Source organism: Nicotiana sylvestris, chromosome 9 (genome assembly GCF_000393655.2).
Source record: "Nicotiana sylvestris chromosome 9, ASM39365v2, whole genome shotgun sequence".
Lineage (NCBI taxonomy): Eukaryota > Viridiplantae > Streptophyta > Magnoliopsida > Solanales > Solanaceae > Nicotiana > Nicotiana sylvestris.
In genome coordinates, this window is record NC_091065.1 from 70,517,804 (window position 1) to 70,534,986 (window position 17,183).

At 36.5% G+C, this 17,183-nt stretch overlaps 1 protein-coding gene across 3 annotated transcripts; it reads left to right on the forward strand.

Annotated features, from left to right (window-relative positions):
* The first annotated feature begins 860 nt into the window (after positions 1 to 860).
* On the forward strand, positions 861 to 12,966 carry LOC104226501 (DNA mismatch repair protein PMS1-like). 3 transcript variants are annotated; one of them, XM_070155877.1, is made up of 11 exons: positions 862 to 1,401; positions 1,940 to 2,263; positions 3,216 to 4,448; positions 4,602 to 4,876; positions 4,964 to 5,090; positions 5,670 to 5,738; positions 5,891 to 5,964; positions 7,108 to 7,173; positions 11,735 to 11,838; positions 12,130 to 12,311; positions 12,643 to 12,966. In XM_070155877.1, the coding sequence occupies exons 1-11, from the start codon at positions 1,168 to 1,170 to the stop codon at positions 12,772 to 12,774; spliced, it is 2,820 nt and encodes a 939-aa protein (XP_070011978.1). In that variant the 5' UTR covers positions 862 to 1,167; the 3' UTR covers positions 12,775 to 12,966. The 3 variants fall into 3 exon arrangements, 2 of the variants coding, with proteins under 2 accessions (XP_070011979.1, XP_070011978.1); XM_070155878.1 differs by lacking the exons at positions 11,735 to 11,838; positions 12,643 to 12,966 and having other exon boundaries at positions 861 to 1,401; positions 12,130 to 12,301; XR_011402143.1 differs by lacking the exons at positions 11,735 to 11,838; positions 12,130 to 12,311; positions 12,643 to 12,966 and having other exon boundaries at positions 861 to 1,401; positions 5,891 to 6,087; positions 7,108 to 7,162.
* The last annotated feature ends 4,217 nt before the right edge of the window (positions 12,967 to 17,183 follow it).

Here is a 17,183-nt window from a genome sequence, read left to right on the forward strand (position 1 = left end):
TGAGTAAAGAGTACTTGTGGGGGGTTAACTTTGATTATCAACTTCTGTTTATGTGCTTGATTCATTAAACACATTTGGTCCAGCAATTCTCTAATCTTTTGTATACATAACTCTTTTAGCATTATAATGAAACATGGAGAAGTATATTTTTTATTTGCGGTGATACACTGGCATGTCTACAGTTGGTAAATATGGAAGATTGCAATATAAATGAGAGAAAGGGTTCGCTCGTTCAATTGCTCGTAGAAAGGGATTGTTTGAAAATTGTTCCTAATGGTGTTTAATTCTCGGGCACCAACAAATCAGCATGCTTAAGAGGAACTACCAAATATTTGCTACTTAAAAATTAGAATGACCAGAAGATGGTAGACGATTTCATTTTAGAAAATGTAATGGTGAAGAATCATATTCGAATCTGATTCCGCGAAAGGTAGAGTGCCCGCTCGTGTCTCTCTTTAAGGTGTTTGCGTTTATATGCACCATAATATATATAGTATATCTCTCTGTCTTCGACATGAGAAGGAAAGATAACAAAGGTTAAAAGACACCAAGTGTGTGCGTAAATCAAGCATTTTAACCGAGTGACAAGTTGAAGCGCAAGTACACATCCAACAAACTTTGATGCTCCTTTGAACCTTGCTACTTTACTATAATTTTCTAAAATTGAATGAAAATATATCACTTGCACTTGAAACATAACTATGTTTAATATACAAAGACACGTCTATATTTTTGAGTAAACTTTTTTCAATTAAGACCAATACAATTTCTTTTGAAAAAACACCAAAGTCCAAATGATATCGAGTTAAAAATACAACTAAAATATATATTAGTGGCGTCGCCAGAAGTTGAACTGGATACATTCAGTGAGTTAGACCGACGTCACAACCAACTACACCACAACAGCATTGCGTTACCTCGTTTCAATATATTTTATATCCGGGATAGATTCTCTTTTGGCGGCCAATAAGTGATTTTCTGAACAGTAATCAAATGGAAACCATAGGGTTTTGTTGCTTGGTTTAATTTCTGGTCCTTGAAGCTCCACTACTCAATAATCAGTTAAAAGCTTAAAAAATTGCAGATATGCATCCCTAAGTTCTCAGCATGAAGTCGATTTGATACCTTACAGGTACCGGCATTGCCCTGTAATCGAGCACCATTGAAATGGACAGAGGACCAGCAGCTTCACCATCGACTATAAAGCCCATAAACAAGGGCGTCGTGCATAGAATTTGTGCTGGTCAAGTTATTTTGGACCTTTCCTCCGCCGTCAAGGAGTTGGTTGAGAACAGCTTGGACGCCGGCGCCACCAGCATCGAGGTTTCGCTCAAAGACTATGGCGCTGAATCCTTCCAGGTTATCGACAACGGTTGTGGCATCTCGCCTCACAATTTCAAGGTCTCTCTTTGCCGTTCTATTTTCTGCTCTTGTCCTAAATTTTTGTCACTCTCTCTTCCATTTGCTTGTTATTTGTGAATAAGCCAGTAAAATTGTGTTTTGTGTGTGTGTCTGTGTGTGTGTGTGTATTATGCATACAGACACCCACACTTATGCGGTTATGCCTGTATATGTGTATGTGTGTAGGCTTTCTCCATACTACTATCTATTTTCAATCAATTTGTGTCTTGTGTGTGTTTTGTGTGTCTTTATGTATATGTGTCATGTGTGTGTTTTGTGTGTGTTTATGTAGATGTGTGTGCCAGTGTGTGTAATTGTGTATATATATGTGTGGTGTTTCCTTATGTATCACATTTAAACTTTCTCTATGCTAATCTCTATTTTCAATCAAGGTTGTCTCTTGTCCTCTGTAGCTCCCTTGCTGCTGTTTTTCACTGTTTGTTAATATTTCTTAGTTTGTGCTGATTAAGTGCACTGTTTGTCGTGTTCATTGAGAATTGGTCTAATGGTACAAAGTGGTGTGTGTTTGGTTTTGAAGGTACTGACGCTAAAACATCATACCTCAAAACTATCAGATTTTCCTGATCTTCAGTCATTAGCGACTTTTGGATTTAGAGGGGAGGCATTGAGTTCACTTTGTGCTTTAGGGGATTTGATGGTTGAAACAAGAACAAAGAATGAGCAAGTGGCGACACACTTGACTTTTGATCGTTCGGGCCTTCTGTTAGCTGAAAGGAACACAGCTCGCCAAGTTGGTACCACTGTCACTGTTAAGAAGTTGTTCTCCACTTTACCAGTGCGAAGTAAAGAGTTTCACCGCAACATCCGAAAGGAATATGGAAAGCTTATTACATTGCTGAATGTATGTTGCCTTTAATCTGCATTATCTACTTGCCTTTGGCTACTGATTTCTTAGGAAGAATTTAATTGTAATTCAACTAAATAATTGAAGATCAAAATTTCAACTGGTGCCTTCAAAACTGTAGGACAGTTCGTGGTGGTATAATTCGATTCAGTTCAAGTTGGTTCAGACTTCAAGCTCCAAACTTTTATGTGTTACAGTAGCACTCCTGTCTTTGACATTTTGGAGGACATTGATTTTTAAACTTAGAAATTTGTTGAACATACTTATTTCAACCAAAAAAGGAAAAAAAAAAGAGTTAAAGGAAGAGAATTTCTTCACTATATTGGAAATATATTATTAATCATTCTATTTGAGGTATCTCGATAATGAATAATTATCTAACTGACACCGTATTGTAGATGAATTTGTATATTAGCAGTTGTGCTGTGTTTGTGCTGTAGTGTTTTTTGAATATTCTTTATATGTCTGCTAATTCTTTTTATATTCCTCTTTTTTTCGATCGGAAATGCTTAAAGTAAGTTGGAAATACCTGACTGAATTTGAGTCCCTTTATAAACTCAAATTCTAAGAGGGATGCAACTGTGCAAAATAGAGATCTTCCTTGGAAAATGAGGTTCCTGTCTATATAGAAGATTGGGTGCAATTTGTAGAGAACCATATTTTTGTGTAAGTTCTCTGTTTTTTTGGTATACATCATAAGGGAGATTTTCCCACTTTAATGAAATTGATTTACTTCATCAAAAAAAACCTTTGCTTCTGGCAATTCTAAGTCGCATTTTGCTATAACCTTGGTGACCAAATCATCCATGTTAGCCTTCTTATATAATTTTTTCTTGTCAATATTTTTAATCTTAATAAGAGATTATAGGCATGACATCCTGTTGAAGAAGTATTTTTATGCTTTAGTTGTTTAAGTTATTTATTTTTTTTGTCTTTCTTGCACTCCTAGGCCTATGCTCTTATTTCTAAGGAAGTCAGAATAGTTTGCACCAACACAGCTGTAAGAAATGCAAAGTCTGTAGTTCTGAAGACTCAGGGAAGTGGATCCCTGAAAGATAACATCATAACAGTATTTGGTATGAGTACCTTTACTTGTCTGGAGCCTCTTAAAGTATGTACTTCTGATGGTTGCACAGTTGAAGGATTCATTTCCAAGCCTGGTTATGGTAGTGGACGCAATATAGGGGATCGACAATACTTTTTTGTGAATGGACGGCCAGTAGATATGCCAAAAGTTGGCAAGCTTGTCAATGAGTTGTACAGAGGTGCAAACTCTCGACAATATCCCATTGCAATCATGGACTTCACGATCCCACCCAGAGCATTTGATGTCAACGTAACTCCTGATAAAAGAAAAATATTTCTGTCCGATGAAGGCTCCATATTGCATTCTTTGAGAGAAGCTTTAGAGAAGATATACTCATCAAATCATGCTAGTTATGCTGTTAATAGTTTCCAAGAGGTTTTTGAAGAAAAACATACATCCACTCATTCCCAACTCGAGGCCTTTCAGTTTCAATCCAAGCAATTATTGTCAGATAGCGATGATACTCAGGAAGGTGACTGCATTGGGGAGCTACATAAAGATGGTCACTATCTCAAAAAACCTCTAAAGGAATTAAAAGATACTTCTGTCACGGGCATGTTAAATGATGGAAACAGGTCAACAGAGAAAGACTTCAGTCTTCAATTCCATGGAAAGAAGAAAGACAATCGCAGTTCCAGAAGTCCCTGGAAGGAAGTCGGAGGTCTGATTACTGCTGATGGACAAGCACTCACCCCAGGATCAAAAGATAAAAGCTGTATCGATAATGCACATTATGTGGATCGTGCAACCATTGTCCAGTCATCACTCACCAAATTTGTTACAGTAAATAAGAGAAAGCACGAGAGTATGAGTACTGCATTATCTGAGGTACCTCTCCTGAGAAATAGATTGACTCTATGTCCTTCAGGAGAAGACAATTATTTGAAGGATACGACATCCTTAAGATCTCCAGATAATCCAGTTAAGGCTGATAAGTGTGATGAAGTAACCAGTGATAAGTCTGGATCTTCCAAGTTCACAAAGATAGATAGATTTCTTCATCAAGTGAAGCAGTCAAGAACGGATACAGTCCTTGATCAAACAAATAATTTAATTCGGCCTGGAAATAGTATACAAAATGGAAAATTTGAGGAGGTAAGAGAGAACTAGTAGATATTTCCTTTCTGAGTTTTTTTAACTATCCTTGCTTTGTTGGATTAGAATTATAGTTGCAACAGGAGACAATTTCAATTCATTCTCTATGCTATTTTTGTTAGTCCTTTTAGTTTTGAACCATTTCATTTTCAGGAGCATGAGGTTCAAATGAACGAGTTATGTGTGACTGAATCGGTGCTTGTTAATTCTACTTGCAACAACATTCACGATGTGTCAGAAAATATGGTAGATGCTGTTTCTATTGAACAGCCTGCTAGTCTGACTTTGGATGCTCCTAAGGCTTCATCTGATTTAAAGATTGGTTCGACATTGCAATTTTGTGTGAACGACCTCATATCAAGAAGGAAGCAGAGACTGTCAAGATTGCAACTCCTTAATCGTACATCTCAAAGAATGAAAACAAAAAGGTACTATACAGTAATCTCCTTTGACTTGGGAAAAGAGCTTTTGGTCTTTCAATTAGTTAAAAGAAATTCTTTAATTGGCTTCGGTAGGGATTATGCTGCAGCTACCCTGGAGCTCACCGAATCAGAAAATGAAGTGGCCAAGGAAAAGGCTTTGATTGCTGCTACCAGTGAGCTGGAGAGATTTTTCAAGAAAGAAGATTTTACTAAAATGAAGGTCCAAAACTCATCCATTAGTATTCAAAAGCAAACCTGTATTATAAACCCACTTCTTCACTCCGTAATGCAACTCTGAAGTGCAGTCTGAACATGTTCCCTCATTTAACGCTAGATAATACTCATTTTCAATTTCAGCTATTCTTTGTAAAATCAATCCAATCCAAGGCATGACAGGAGTCACTATTTGCATTTTGGAATTTGTCTGATCTCTTTTTCCTCTCTTTACACCATGAAACCTTCAGTGTTCTGACTTAAATTATTGTAACAGATTTGCTAGTCCATAATAAGTGATTTTTGTCGTCCTCTCTTGGATATGCTGATATAAACCTACTCTTTTGAACTTCTTAGTATTTGCGGAGCTGTATTTGTGCTATATATCTGTAAAATGTGAGTTTTATTGCATGCTATTTGGTTGTCATGCTTCCAATACTAAATGCGGTCAAGCACTAGTTTATTTACATGCAATTGGCAATCATTCCATGTCCGTGTTTACTTTTGTCATTAGTAGTTTAAGCAGAAATGCAGAGTTTTAGTATCAGCATTTGAAAATTCTCAACTTCAAAATTTGGTTATGCAGGTGATTGGGCAATTCAATCTTGGATTCATTATAGGCAAGTTGGATGAGGACCTTTTTATTGTTGATCAGGTATTATTCCGTTGCTTTTGTATACTGACCTCTCTGTAGTAAAAGTAAATTAGTCTATCATTTGAGTTTGGTTTTTGAATGTTGCTTATGTGATTTGAATTGGATGATCTCTCTCTCTCTCTCTTTTTTTTCATTTTTCTTTGGTTGGTCAGCATGCTGCAGACGAGAAGTATAATTTTGAGCGTCTGTCACAGTCAACTATCTTGAATCAGCAACCTTTGCTTCGGTGAGGGTCTTCATTCTCCTGCTATGTGTTTTGTGTAAGATTGTTTTTAAGTTCATAATGGATCAAGATAGATGCAATCCCTCCAACACAATAGTAGCTGGAAAATGATGTGTTTTTATTAAGGTAAATCTATACTGATGTTACTTTACTCGACCAAAAGAATAAAGGGATTACCTTCTCTTTTTCCTTCTCAATAAGTCATTTTGCACGATAAAAATAGCAGCATAAATTTTAAAAGCAGGGACTGGGAGAAGACTTTATTTTTGTCCCTTGTGTTTTGTTTCTTTAATTGCTTCGAATGGGATTTGAGCTACTTTTACTCAAAGCGACTAAACAAGTTTACATGCCAACTCATATCTTGATGCTTCAATCTTAAAGTAGTAACTTGTTATCTGGTTTGAGTTGGTGCAGGATTTGGTGAATGATTTTGTGATTATCTCTGCTTTTATCTTTCATCCGTAATGTGGGAAGTCATTAGATGTTGAAACTCGGAACAACTAGTGGATTAATCAAAATATTCTCTTCTTGGTGTCATGGCTAGATAATCTGAAAAGTAAGATCAGTAGGCCCGTATGGTTGATGTATGTCATAAGTTGGCTCATGCAGATGCTAGGTCAAAGTTATAATCCTCGTAATTCATCTTTTCCATATTTCATGCTAAAGATGATAAATTAGCATTTATGTTGGCCTCTCAAAATTGAGTTCATATCCCTCAACTACATTTACATTCTCCGGCTTGGAAATTTTGGACATTTCTCGAATGTGGGATGTAACCGCACTGTATTGGTGCAAGTTCTCGAATTGACATGCTACTCCATTTGACATGTTGATCTATTGAGAGTCATGCAATCTGTTCGGAATATTGCAGGTGAAATTACATGTTTATAAGTTATTTATGCATGATGACTAGTTGCTCTGATTGCTGAACCTTTATCGTTCTCCCATATCATCTGTTTTGTCCTGGCAGCAGGGATGGGTTATGGGTTGTAATTAATATCAGTTATCTTTGAAGGTGTGATGCTATATTCTATAGTAGAATTGTTGTTGATTGGAGCTGCTGTAAGTTGTAATATTTCTTTTCTGCATCCCTTGAGAACTTTTTATTCCTGGCTCCAAATGTAATTCTTTTTTTCTTGAATCTAGGCCCTTGAAGATGGAGTTATCGCCTGAAGAAGAAATAGTTATTTCCATCCACAATGATACTTTCAGGTGATTGAGAATCCTTATTGCTCTTGTTTATGGTGAATTCTTATTGGCATTTCTTTTCATCATTTGGTTGTGTTTCTGCCTGAAAGATCTGCAGTATGGTTATGTTCAACTTCTGAGGTTAAGATGACATCATTTCAACCTTTGCATGCTATCCTTAACTTTATCAACCTGTTTGAAAAGTCAAAAGCATGACTGCACTGATGCTTAAGCCAATCAGTCAGTTGTCAGGGATAAGCAGTCCTTTACTTTTTAACTTAAATCAGAATTAATAAACATGTCATTTGTTGTTTAATTCTTTTATCTAGTTTGTCACATCACACTCTCTTCTTCATTTGGTTGGTCTAATGTTATGATTATCTTTTCCTCCCATTCTTTGCACCCTAACGCATATTATCTTTTCCTCCCATTCTTTGCACTCTAACGCATATTTCTCCTGGCAAAAAATATGAGAGAAAAAAATTTGCTGGAATTTGTGGTGAAGTTCAAAGGGAAATGTATTTTGGGGGGGGGGGTGTTGGTAGAGGCAAAGGTAGGAGGGCTTTGGCTATTTCTTAATGAAGTTGTTGATAAAAAGAAAAGAAACTGGGTAGATTTGCTTTTCAGAAATTGGAACGCAGACATTGTTTGTCTTTTTGAAACAAAGATAAGTGGTCTAACTCAGGAAGGTATTAAACAAGTTGGAGTTAAATTGGAGGCTCAAGGAAATAGTGGGAGAATTGTGGTGTATTGGGACAAAAGGAGATGGAAATGCAAGGAGAAATTGTCGGACAACATTCTGGTACTCCTTTTATGGAGGAGGAAATACTGCCTTTGACTGCACATTCACAGGGGTATATGCACCTTGTGATCGGAAGATAAGGAGGAGCTTGTGGAAAGAGATGGGTGCAATCTATGGCTTGATTTCACAGCCATGGGTTATTGTTGGAGATTTTAATGTGGTCAGATTTGAAGCAGAAAAGAAAGGGAATGCGAGAAACACTAGAGCTATGAGGGAATTTTCCAGATTAATTGATGATACTGGATCCTCCACTTCATGGTGGCAAACACACTTGGTTTAGGGGGGGGGGGATAGTACATGTCCTCTAGAATAGACAGAATCCTCTTTTGCTGAACGATGGGATGAGCAATTTAAACTCTTAAAACAAAGAGTGTTGCCCAGGGTTACTTCAGACAATTGTCCCATTCTGCTAGAATGTGGGGATTGGAGTAAGGGAACGGGTTATTTTAAATTCGAGGACATGTGGCTTGAACATAAAGATTTCAGTGATTTGGTTGATAATTGGTGGAACTCATACAATGTACTTGGCAGAGCTGATGAAGTCCTGGCTAAAAAGCTGAAATTATTGAAAAAAGACTTGAAAAAGTGGAATAGAAAGGTCTTTGGCAATCTGATAGAAAGGAAAATTAAGGCTTCGGAAAAAATAGAAGTCTTGGATCAAAGAGCAATTTTGACTCAAAGTTCTGATCAAGTTGAGGCTAAAAGGTGTGCTATCCAAAGTGAGCTAGAAAATATTGCCAAAGCAGAGGAAATGTCTTGGAGACAAAAGTCCAGATGTTTATGGATTGATCATGGAGATAGAAATACCAGTTTCTTTCATAAACAGGCAAATGTGCATAAAAGGTACAACTGCATTGACAAGATTGTTATAGAAGGTGAATTGACTGAAGATGATATATTAATAAAGGAACCTATTCTGGGATTTTATAAAAGTTTGTTTAGAGAACCTGAAGCATGAAGGCAAAAATGATTAGGAGACGATCTAAGCAAGCTGACAGAGGAGGAGAAAGAATGGGTATAAAGACCTGTTACAATGGAAGAAGTGGAAACGGTTTATTTTAAGGGAGAGCTCCAGGTCCAGATGGTTTTACTCTCCACTTCTTTCAGAAATGTTGAAGTACAGTAAAAAATAATGTATGGAACACTGTAATTTTTTTCTGTTTTCAAGAAGGTAATTTCACTAAGAGTTTTAATGCTACATTTATTGCCTTGATACCAAAAAAGAAAAATGCTGGGAAATAAAAGACTACAAGCCAATTAGCCTCCTAGGAAGTGTATATAAAATAATTGCTAAACTTCTGGCAAAAAGGATCAAGGTGGTGATGGGAAATTTGATCTCTGATAATCAGAATGCTTTTATAAAGGGGAGGCAAATAGTTGATGCTTCTATGGTTGCAAATGAGTGTGTGGAGTATTTGATCAGAAACAAAAAGCAAGGAGTACTCTATAAATTAGAGCTAGAAAAGACATATGATCATATTAATTGGGCATGTGTATTGGATATCATGAGGCGGATGAATTTTGGTGAGAAATGGATAAAATGGATTGAATATTGCATCTCTACCGTAAGATTTTTAGTACTTATTAATGGAAGCCCACAAGATGCTAAAGAAAGCTGAACAATTGGGGTGGATTAAAGGCTTAAATATTGAAAGAAGGGGTGATGCAAGTTGTGTCATCTCGCATATTTTATATGCAGATGATTCCTTACTGATTTGTGAAGCTAAAGAAGAAAAAGTCTTTTATCTCAAAGGGGTCTTGCTAGTCTTTGAAGCAGTAACGGGTTTGAAGGTGAATTTGGCAAAGAGTAGCATGTTTAGCACTAATGCAGAACATTGTATAGGTGATCTTGCCGAGTTAATGCGCTGTGAAGTGGAGCAGTTATCAACATCTTATTTGGGGCTTCCATTGGGTGCTAGGAAAAACGAACAGAGGATCTGGCAAGGGGTAGTTGATAGATGTTGCAAAAAATTGATTCCATGGAAAAAGCAATACTTATTCCTTAGAGGCAGACTCACCTTGGTTAGTAGTGTAATGGATGGGATTCCAACTTATTTGATATCTTTATTTCAGATACCGGTGAGTGTGGAGAAGAAACTGAATACTATGAGGAGCAATTTTCTGTGGGAAGTTAATGCAGAAAAAAGGAAGTTACATCTGGTCAAATGGCAAAAGGTGATGACTGTTAAGAAAGGAGGTGGACTGGGAGTTAGAAACTTGAGATTCCATAATAAAAGCTTGCTTATAAATGGTTATGGAGATGTAATGATTGAAAAGAGAGCATCTGGAAGAATCTTATAAATGCCAAGTATGAGAAGAAGGAAATATGGAGCCCTCCAGTTATCATTATTTCCTCAAAGGGAGCACCTGGAGCAGCATAAGTAAACTGTGGAATGAATTTCAGCAACATGCTAAATTAAAGTTGGGAAAAGGAGACAAAAATCAGATTCCGGTCTAAGTATGGGTGGGGATGTGAGCTTGAAAGACAGATTTCTGTCCTTATACAACTGCTCCCTCACTAAAGAAGGAAGTGTGGCTGAGCATTATTCTTCCAATGGCTAGCAGATAAATTCTAGAAGAGATTTTAATGATTGGGAGATGGAAGAAGTTCGTCAATTTTTTTCAATTAATGGACACAGTTATGATAGAGGAAAATAAGGAGGACACCATGGCTCGGACAGCAAGCGCAAATATGAAGTATTCTGTCAATAGTGACTATAAACTTCTTCAAAAACAAGCAGACCATTACGTATCTAATTGGCCATGGAAAATGCTATGGAGTACAAAGGCACCTGTTAAAGTAGCCTGCTTTGAGTGGTTGGTTATCAGAGAGGCCTGCTTAACTCGAGACAATTTGCAGAAAAGAGGTTTCAATTTAAGCAATAGGTGCTATCTGTGTGAAGAAGGTTTGGAATCAGTCAACCATCTGTTTATTCATTGTAAAATTGCAAAGCAATGTTGGGAGCTATTCTTGAACCTTTGTGGAGTTACTTGGGTTATGCCTTCAAGCATTAGAAATCTATTGGCTAGCTGGCATGGACAGAAGATAAGGAAGGAAATGAGGCAGATTTGGAGAACTATCCCATTATGTAATTTTGGACCATCTGGAGTGAGAAGAACTATGTTTGTTTTGAGAACATAAGAAATCAGATTTCTAGAATCAAAACTCTTGTCTGCATAACTTGTTTTTTTGGTGTAAGAGCTGTATATTAGAAAACAAGGATCAATATATGGAATTTTTGGATTTGCTAGGGAAGATGTAATTGGAGGTTTGTGTAGATGTTGTCTGGTGCTTTTATGTTTCTGTACTTGGTACTTTTTATCAATAAAACTTTACCTTGTCAAAAAAGAAAAAAAAATGACTGTTGTCTTCACTCTTTCACCTAACACACACGCGCACAAAGAGAGAGAGAGATAGAGAGTATTACTGTTTCCCTTTTACCTATTTTCAGATATATCTAATTTGGTGAAGAAACTAAAAAAGAAAAGAAAAAGAAAACATTTCAAATGAGAATAAGAGTAAGAAAAGACTTTTAGGTTTAAGTCAGATAGAAGTGCCAAAAATTAACAGTTGGAAGGTTCTTTATCTACTTAATCAAATAGAGGTCAATGAAATAAATAGATCTTGTGATATAGCAGCCAAAATGCAGTCCACAGAATCATCTTGGCATCTGGCACTTCTCTGTTTGATAAACTACTAATCATATTAGGTTAAAAACTATTTGGTCCGATATGTCCTCTCTTAGAGTGATGACAATATCATTTCTGTCTTTGGGCTCACAGGAGAAATGGATTTCTATTGGAAGAGGATCTGCATGCTCCTCCAGGGCATCGATTTAAGCTAAAAGCAGTTCCCTTCAGCAAAAATATAACTTTTGGAGTTGCAGGTAATCACTCAGATGCATTGGTCAGTAGGACATTGGTCAGTGTTTCATCTTTGTGTTGCAACTTCACAAACGACTACACAAGTTGGCAATCCTTGATAAGATAGCTAAGAAGAGCATCATAAAAAAATAACTAAAGAGAACTTCATAATTTGGAATGCGCTTTGCATTAAGGGGGGCCTGATGTAATCTACAGAATGTAAGGGGGGACAAGTCGTGTTAGCTCCTGCATCTGCTTTATTGCATTAAGAAACTTGGCTCATCTTTTTTTAATATACTTTATTGTCCTTGCAGATGTGAAAGAACTCATTGCGATTCTTGCCGATAGTCAGGAAGAATGTTCCATGATGGGTACTTATAAGGATGATACCGCCGATTCACTATGTCCTCCTAGAGTTCGTGCAATGTTGGCATCACGTGCCTGCAAATCATCTATTGTTATTGGAGATCCACTTGGGAGAAATGAGATGCAAAAGGTATTTTTGTCCATTTTACCGTGGTCTTGAAATTTATGCTCATATCATAGTATCTTTGGTATCATCCTCTCTGCGTTGCACTTCTGCAATTGAATAGCTTAATATAGAAGGGAAAAAAGGTAAAAAGAATTTTGGCCAAATACTATTTCTAGTTTCGAAGTGTTTGTTTGATAGTTTATGCAAAAAAAAGCTTTATTTTTTCTCCAAAACTCTGAAAAACATTTCATATTTCTGAGAACTTGCTTGAGAACAGCTATCAGGAGTTTTTGGCCAAAAATTGTTCTTCCCTCTGGTTGCTTCATGACCCGAGATATAAAATTCATTGTTTCAGATACTTGAAAATCTATCACGACTCAAGTCTCCGTGGAATTGTCCACATGGTAGACCAACAATGCGTCACTTGGTTGATCTGAGGACTGTACATAGAAGAATAGAAGCGGATGAGAATGAGACCGCCTTATAAACTCCAGTTGGTAACACAGCCACCAAACTGAAACGGGCACTTCTTTCTGTAAATTATTGGAAACCTGTAAATCAAGGCTGCATTTTGCCTAGAATTATCAAAATGTTGAGGAATTAATTGAGAACACAGAAAGGGGTCTTTTGCTTTCCATTTACTTCGTTTTATACATTCTTTTTTTCGTTTTTGTTTAAAGCGCGATCTTTATTACATACCTTTCTTGCAAACACTTTATCTTGTTCCTTTAACGGTGTTTATTTCTCTGTTTGTTCGATTTTCTCCATTTCCACAATGAGCAAGAGGTTTAATTAACTGATTGAGTGGATTCTCAAGTTACACTTCCTTGAAATGCGTAAGTATGGAAGGCTGAAATATTGTGCCAACAATTGCTTGCCAGAAAGAGAATTTATTGCGTCAACAGTCAGATGAAGAGTCAATGAACCAAAGCCTTGATCTTAAATTAATTAAAATCTATTAAGAAACTTAGCTCAAAGTAATAATATAAAACAAGAAAATAGACAAGAATGTTGAGAGCAGGAGATGAGAGATTCTTATTGAAATATGTACAATGTGATGCCCAAACCCTCTATTTATAAGATGATATTTAGGTAATACAAAGGGATGTCATGGTAAATTTTGAGATAATGGGGAAAGATGATGGAGGAGGTTATGGAGGTGTGGGAGTTACAACCATAATGGTAAGAAGTAGTGGGAGGTTAATATAGAAGATTAGCGGAAGTAACTTCTTTAGGAGTTATAGACATCCACTACATAATATAATATTTCATAACACTCCACATTGGATGTCTATAGATAATGTGTCTCGTTAAAACATTACTAAGAAAAAACCCTGTGGGAAAAGATCTTAGTGAAGGAAAAAGAGTACACATATCTTGTAATACGCATTATGTTACATCTCACATTTTTCGTACGTTAAAGTTTCGTCTTCAGTTAATTGACATAAACTCGGGGATGAGATTATCTTGAGGTTAGCATATTTATGCTATTTATAACAAGCAATAACTGCCATGAAGGAAAGGGTATACGAATTAAAGAAAATGAGTTTCGTTAAAGGTTGTCGAATTTGGATAAAATACGGTCCGAGCTATAATACCCGATACTTAAGGACTAGTACCATACAAGGTACCATATGACCACAATAGTATGATGTATAAGGTGTATTAAAAATGAGTAGTATTTTAAGTAAGTTGAGACAATTCTTAATTATGTGGGTAATTGGTTAATTATTGGGTAATGGGATATTACCTAATTAATTAGGGATATATGTGATATAAATGTGGCAGCCCCTTCATTTAAAATAAGTGACTAATGATCTTAATTGAAAGGTGGCATCATAAGTGAATACGTGTAAGTCATGTAGTATTTGGCTTCATTGGACTTAAAGAAACAAAGTAAGAGATCTTATAACATTTTTCCTAATTCAAACATTTCTAACCGACGTCTCTCAATCTAGCAAGTTTTTATAAGAAATCTTATAACACCTTCCTAATTCAAACAGACGCTATAATCTAGCAAGTTTCAACAAAATTTCTTGCAACAACACAATTCCAACAAGAATTATTGAAATCATAGCAACGTAAAATTTTGCGGTTCTAAAGGAGTACATGCAACCTTTTTCAAGAATATCATACGGATTTTTCCCTCCAAGTATGTTAAGGCTAAGCCCTTTCTTCATTTTGGCATGATCTCGTAATTACACGAGTTTGATAATGAGGCATAAAGAAAAATTCATATCCCGAAATTTACGTATATTTTTCTAGTCTTGTAAGTTACAATATTCTCCTTATCAGGACTTCATATTCAATTGAGTATTTCTTTTTTTTTTGTTTGATAATGAGGCATAAAGAAAAATTCATATCCCGAAATTTACGTATATTTTTCTAGTCTTGTAAGTTACAATATTCTCCTTATCAGGACTTCATATTCAATTGAGTATTTCTTTTTTTTTTGTTTGATAATGAGGCATAAAGAAAAATTCATATCCCGAAATTTACGTATATTTTCCTAGTCTTGTAAGTTACAATATTCTCCTTATCGGGGCTTCATATTCAATTGAGTATATTTTTTTCCAGTCATGAGAGCAGAGAATTTTTTATACAGTATTACAGTATTTTCATTACCATCGAGTTATAATCGATGGGCAGGCCCCTGTTGGGCAACCTTTGATCAGATGGTAAGTTATATATCGAGCCTACTGTGGCTGAGCGCCTATGAGCGAGCCCAGTTGGTCGAGATACAGAGCCTAATATGGCCGAGTGCCTATGAGCGAGCATACTACGACAAAGCAGTTATATATATATACCCTTTTACTTGCTATATTGAGAGAGTTGAGTCAGTATCAGCAGGTAAGCATATGTTCAGATTATCAGTTTAGTTTCAGCTTTCTATATATTGCCTTACATACTTGGTATATTATTTTGTACTGACGTCCCTTTCTGGGGGCGCTGCATTTCATGCGTGCAGGTTCAGACAGACAGACCGGTAGACCTCCTCAGTAGGTGTTGCCCGAGTTCAACTTCATTAGTAAGCTCCCCGTTGTAAGCACGTGATTTTTGCCCTATATGAGAAATACTCCCAAAAAATGCAAAATAAAATGATTTTCCTTGGTGTGCAATTTTGAGTATTTTTGTGATATTTTTGGATAATTATTTGTATTTGTTTGTGTTTGCTTATTTGTTAAATTAATAAAAAAATATAAAAATATGTCTCATTTTGCATGTAGGATTTAATTCTACAATTGTTAGTAATTAAATTAGTTTTACAAAAATTAAAAATTACAAAAATAGGCACCTTTTGCATTTTTAGCATTTAATGTCCAAATATACAATTTTATGCTTAATTATTACTTAATTGTGCGTTAATTGTTATTGGGAGTTAATTTGTGCTTTTATAACTTAATTTAGTTCTTAATAATAATTTAAGTACTTTTATAATTTAGTTTTAGAAAATAAAAGAAGAAAAGAGAACAAAAATACAAAAGAAAATCGGAATGGGCCACTTCTTCAATTGTAAGCCAAAGGCCCAAAAAATTGCCCAATCTTCTCCACGACCCAGTCCACTTCAGACCGGGTCGACCCGGTCCGCCCCATGACCCAAATACCCAACACCCCTTTTTCATTTGTCAAAACACAAAACAAAACAAAAAAATAAAAAAACCCCAAAACCCTAAAAACCTAAACTAACCCATCTGCCCCTTCCCTATCTTCTTCTTCCCCAAACTCAAAAAACTCCTCCAAAGCTCCAACCAAGCATCCATGGCTGCCCAGCTTCCCGTCCCAAACACCACCAAACGACACAACCTCCTTCGCGTTCAAACGACCCCAGCCCTATCCGCCATTGATGAAGCTCGTCGAGCTCAAGCTTGAGCTCGACGTCCATGTCGCTGCTGCTTCTGTTTCAACCAAACAACCTGCTACTCCTGCCTTCTACTTCATCGTCCAAACAACCAAACGACCACAGCCTCGACGAGTCAGCTGTTGTTCGAAGCTCCCATCGCCGCTGCTCGTCACGGCCAAGCTCGCACGCTGCCATCGGGTCCAGTACCATTTCGCCATGGACGTCGTCGACCAGTTGCTTCTACTTGCTGCGTCGACCAGCTTCACGGCTTCATCTTCCCCATGGCCAAACGACCTCCGTTACTGCTTCGCTTCTCCGAGCTTGGGCATCACCATGGCCAGGCTGTCGCCGGACTGCTGCTGCTCGACGTCCAGTTCCTCCGAGCTGCTGCTGTTCATCACTTCTCCTTCGTCCAGCTGCTGTATCTTCAGACGAGCTGCTCGTTTGAGTTTTAGTCGAGGTCGTCGAGCGTCGTTTTGAGTTCGTCAAGTTTACAAGGGAGGTGAGTTCGTCGTTGAGTCCGGACAGATTTATTCCCATTTGAGTTTTGTCAAAACAGTTCATACATATGTCGTGTTGATCCGGTTAGTAGTTTTTGAATTTTATGTTTGTCCGTATTTTGTTTTGATATTTTCGAATCTAAAATCGGCAAATGTTTGTTTTGTTTATCGTTTGAATTAATTTTTAGTTCATGTTCATGTGTTGTTTGTTAAATTAATTTTTCAGATTTCAAATGGAAGTTAATTAGTTATTTTTCATGTTTATTTCATGTTTGTATTGTTGTTTAAGTGAATATTTGTTAGTTTTATGTTTGTTAGATTCAAATTGAAATTTAATTAATTATTTCTTCAATTTGTTTCATGTTGTTTCCAGAAAATATTAATGTTGTTTGAATCGTTAGAATCCGTTCATGTGTGTTGCTTAAAAACAGATTTAATTCATGTTCATCTTTGTTTGAAGTTCATGTTTAAATCCAGCGATTTAATGTGAGTTTATGTTTGTTTTGATTTGTTAGTTTAATTTGAATCATGCATATTGTTGTTTGTATTATTGTC

Bases quoted from the DNA above. Each gene is read 5' to 3' on its own strand.
- LOC104226501 (XM_070155877.1), top strand. From the start codon at position 1,168: ATGGACAGAGGACCAGCAGCTTCACCATCGACTATAAAGCCCATAAAC. The intron at 5,739-5,890 runs GTATTATTCCGT...TTGGTTGGTCAG, and splicing joins ACCTTTTTATTGTTGATCAG to CATGCTGCAGACGAGAAGTA. The intron at 7,174-11,734 runs GTGATTGAGAAT...TTGGGCTCACAG, and splicing joins ATCCACAATGATACTTTCAG to GAGAAATGGATTTCTATTGG.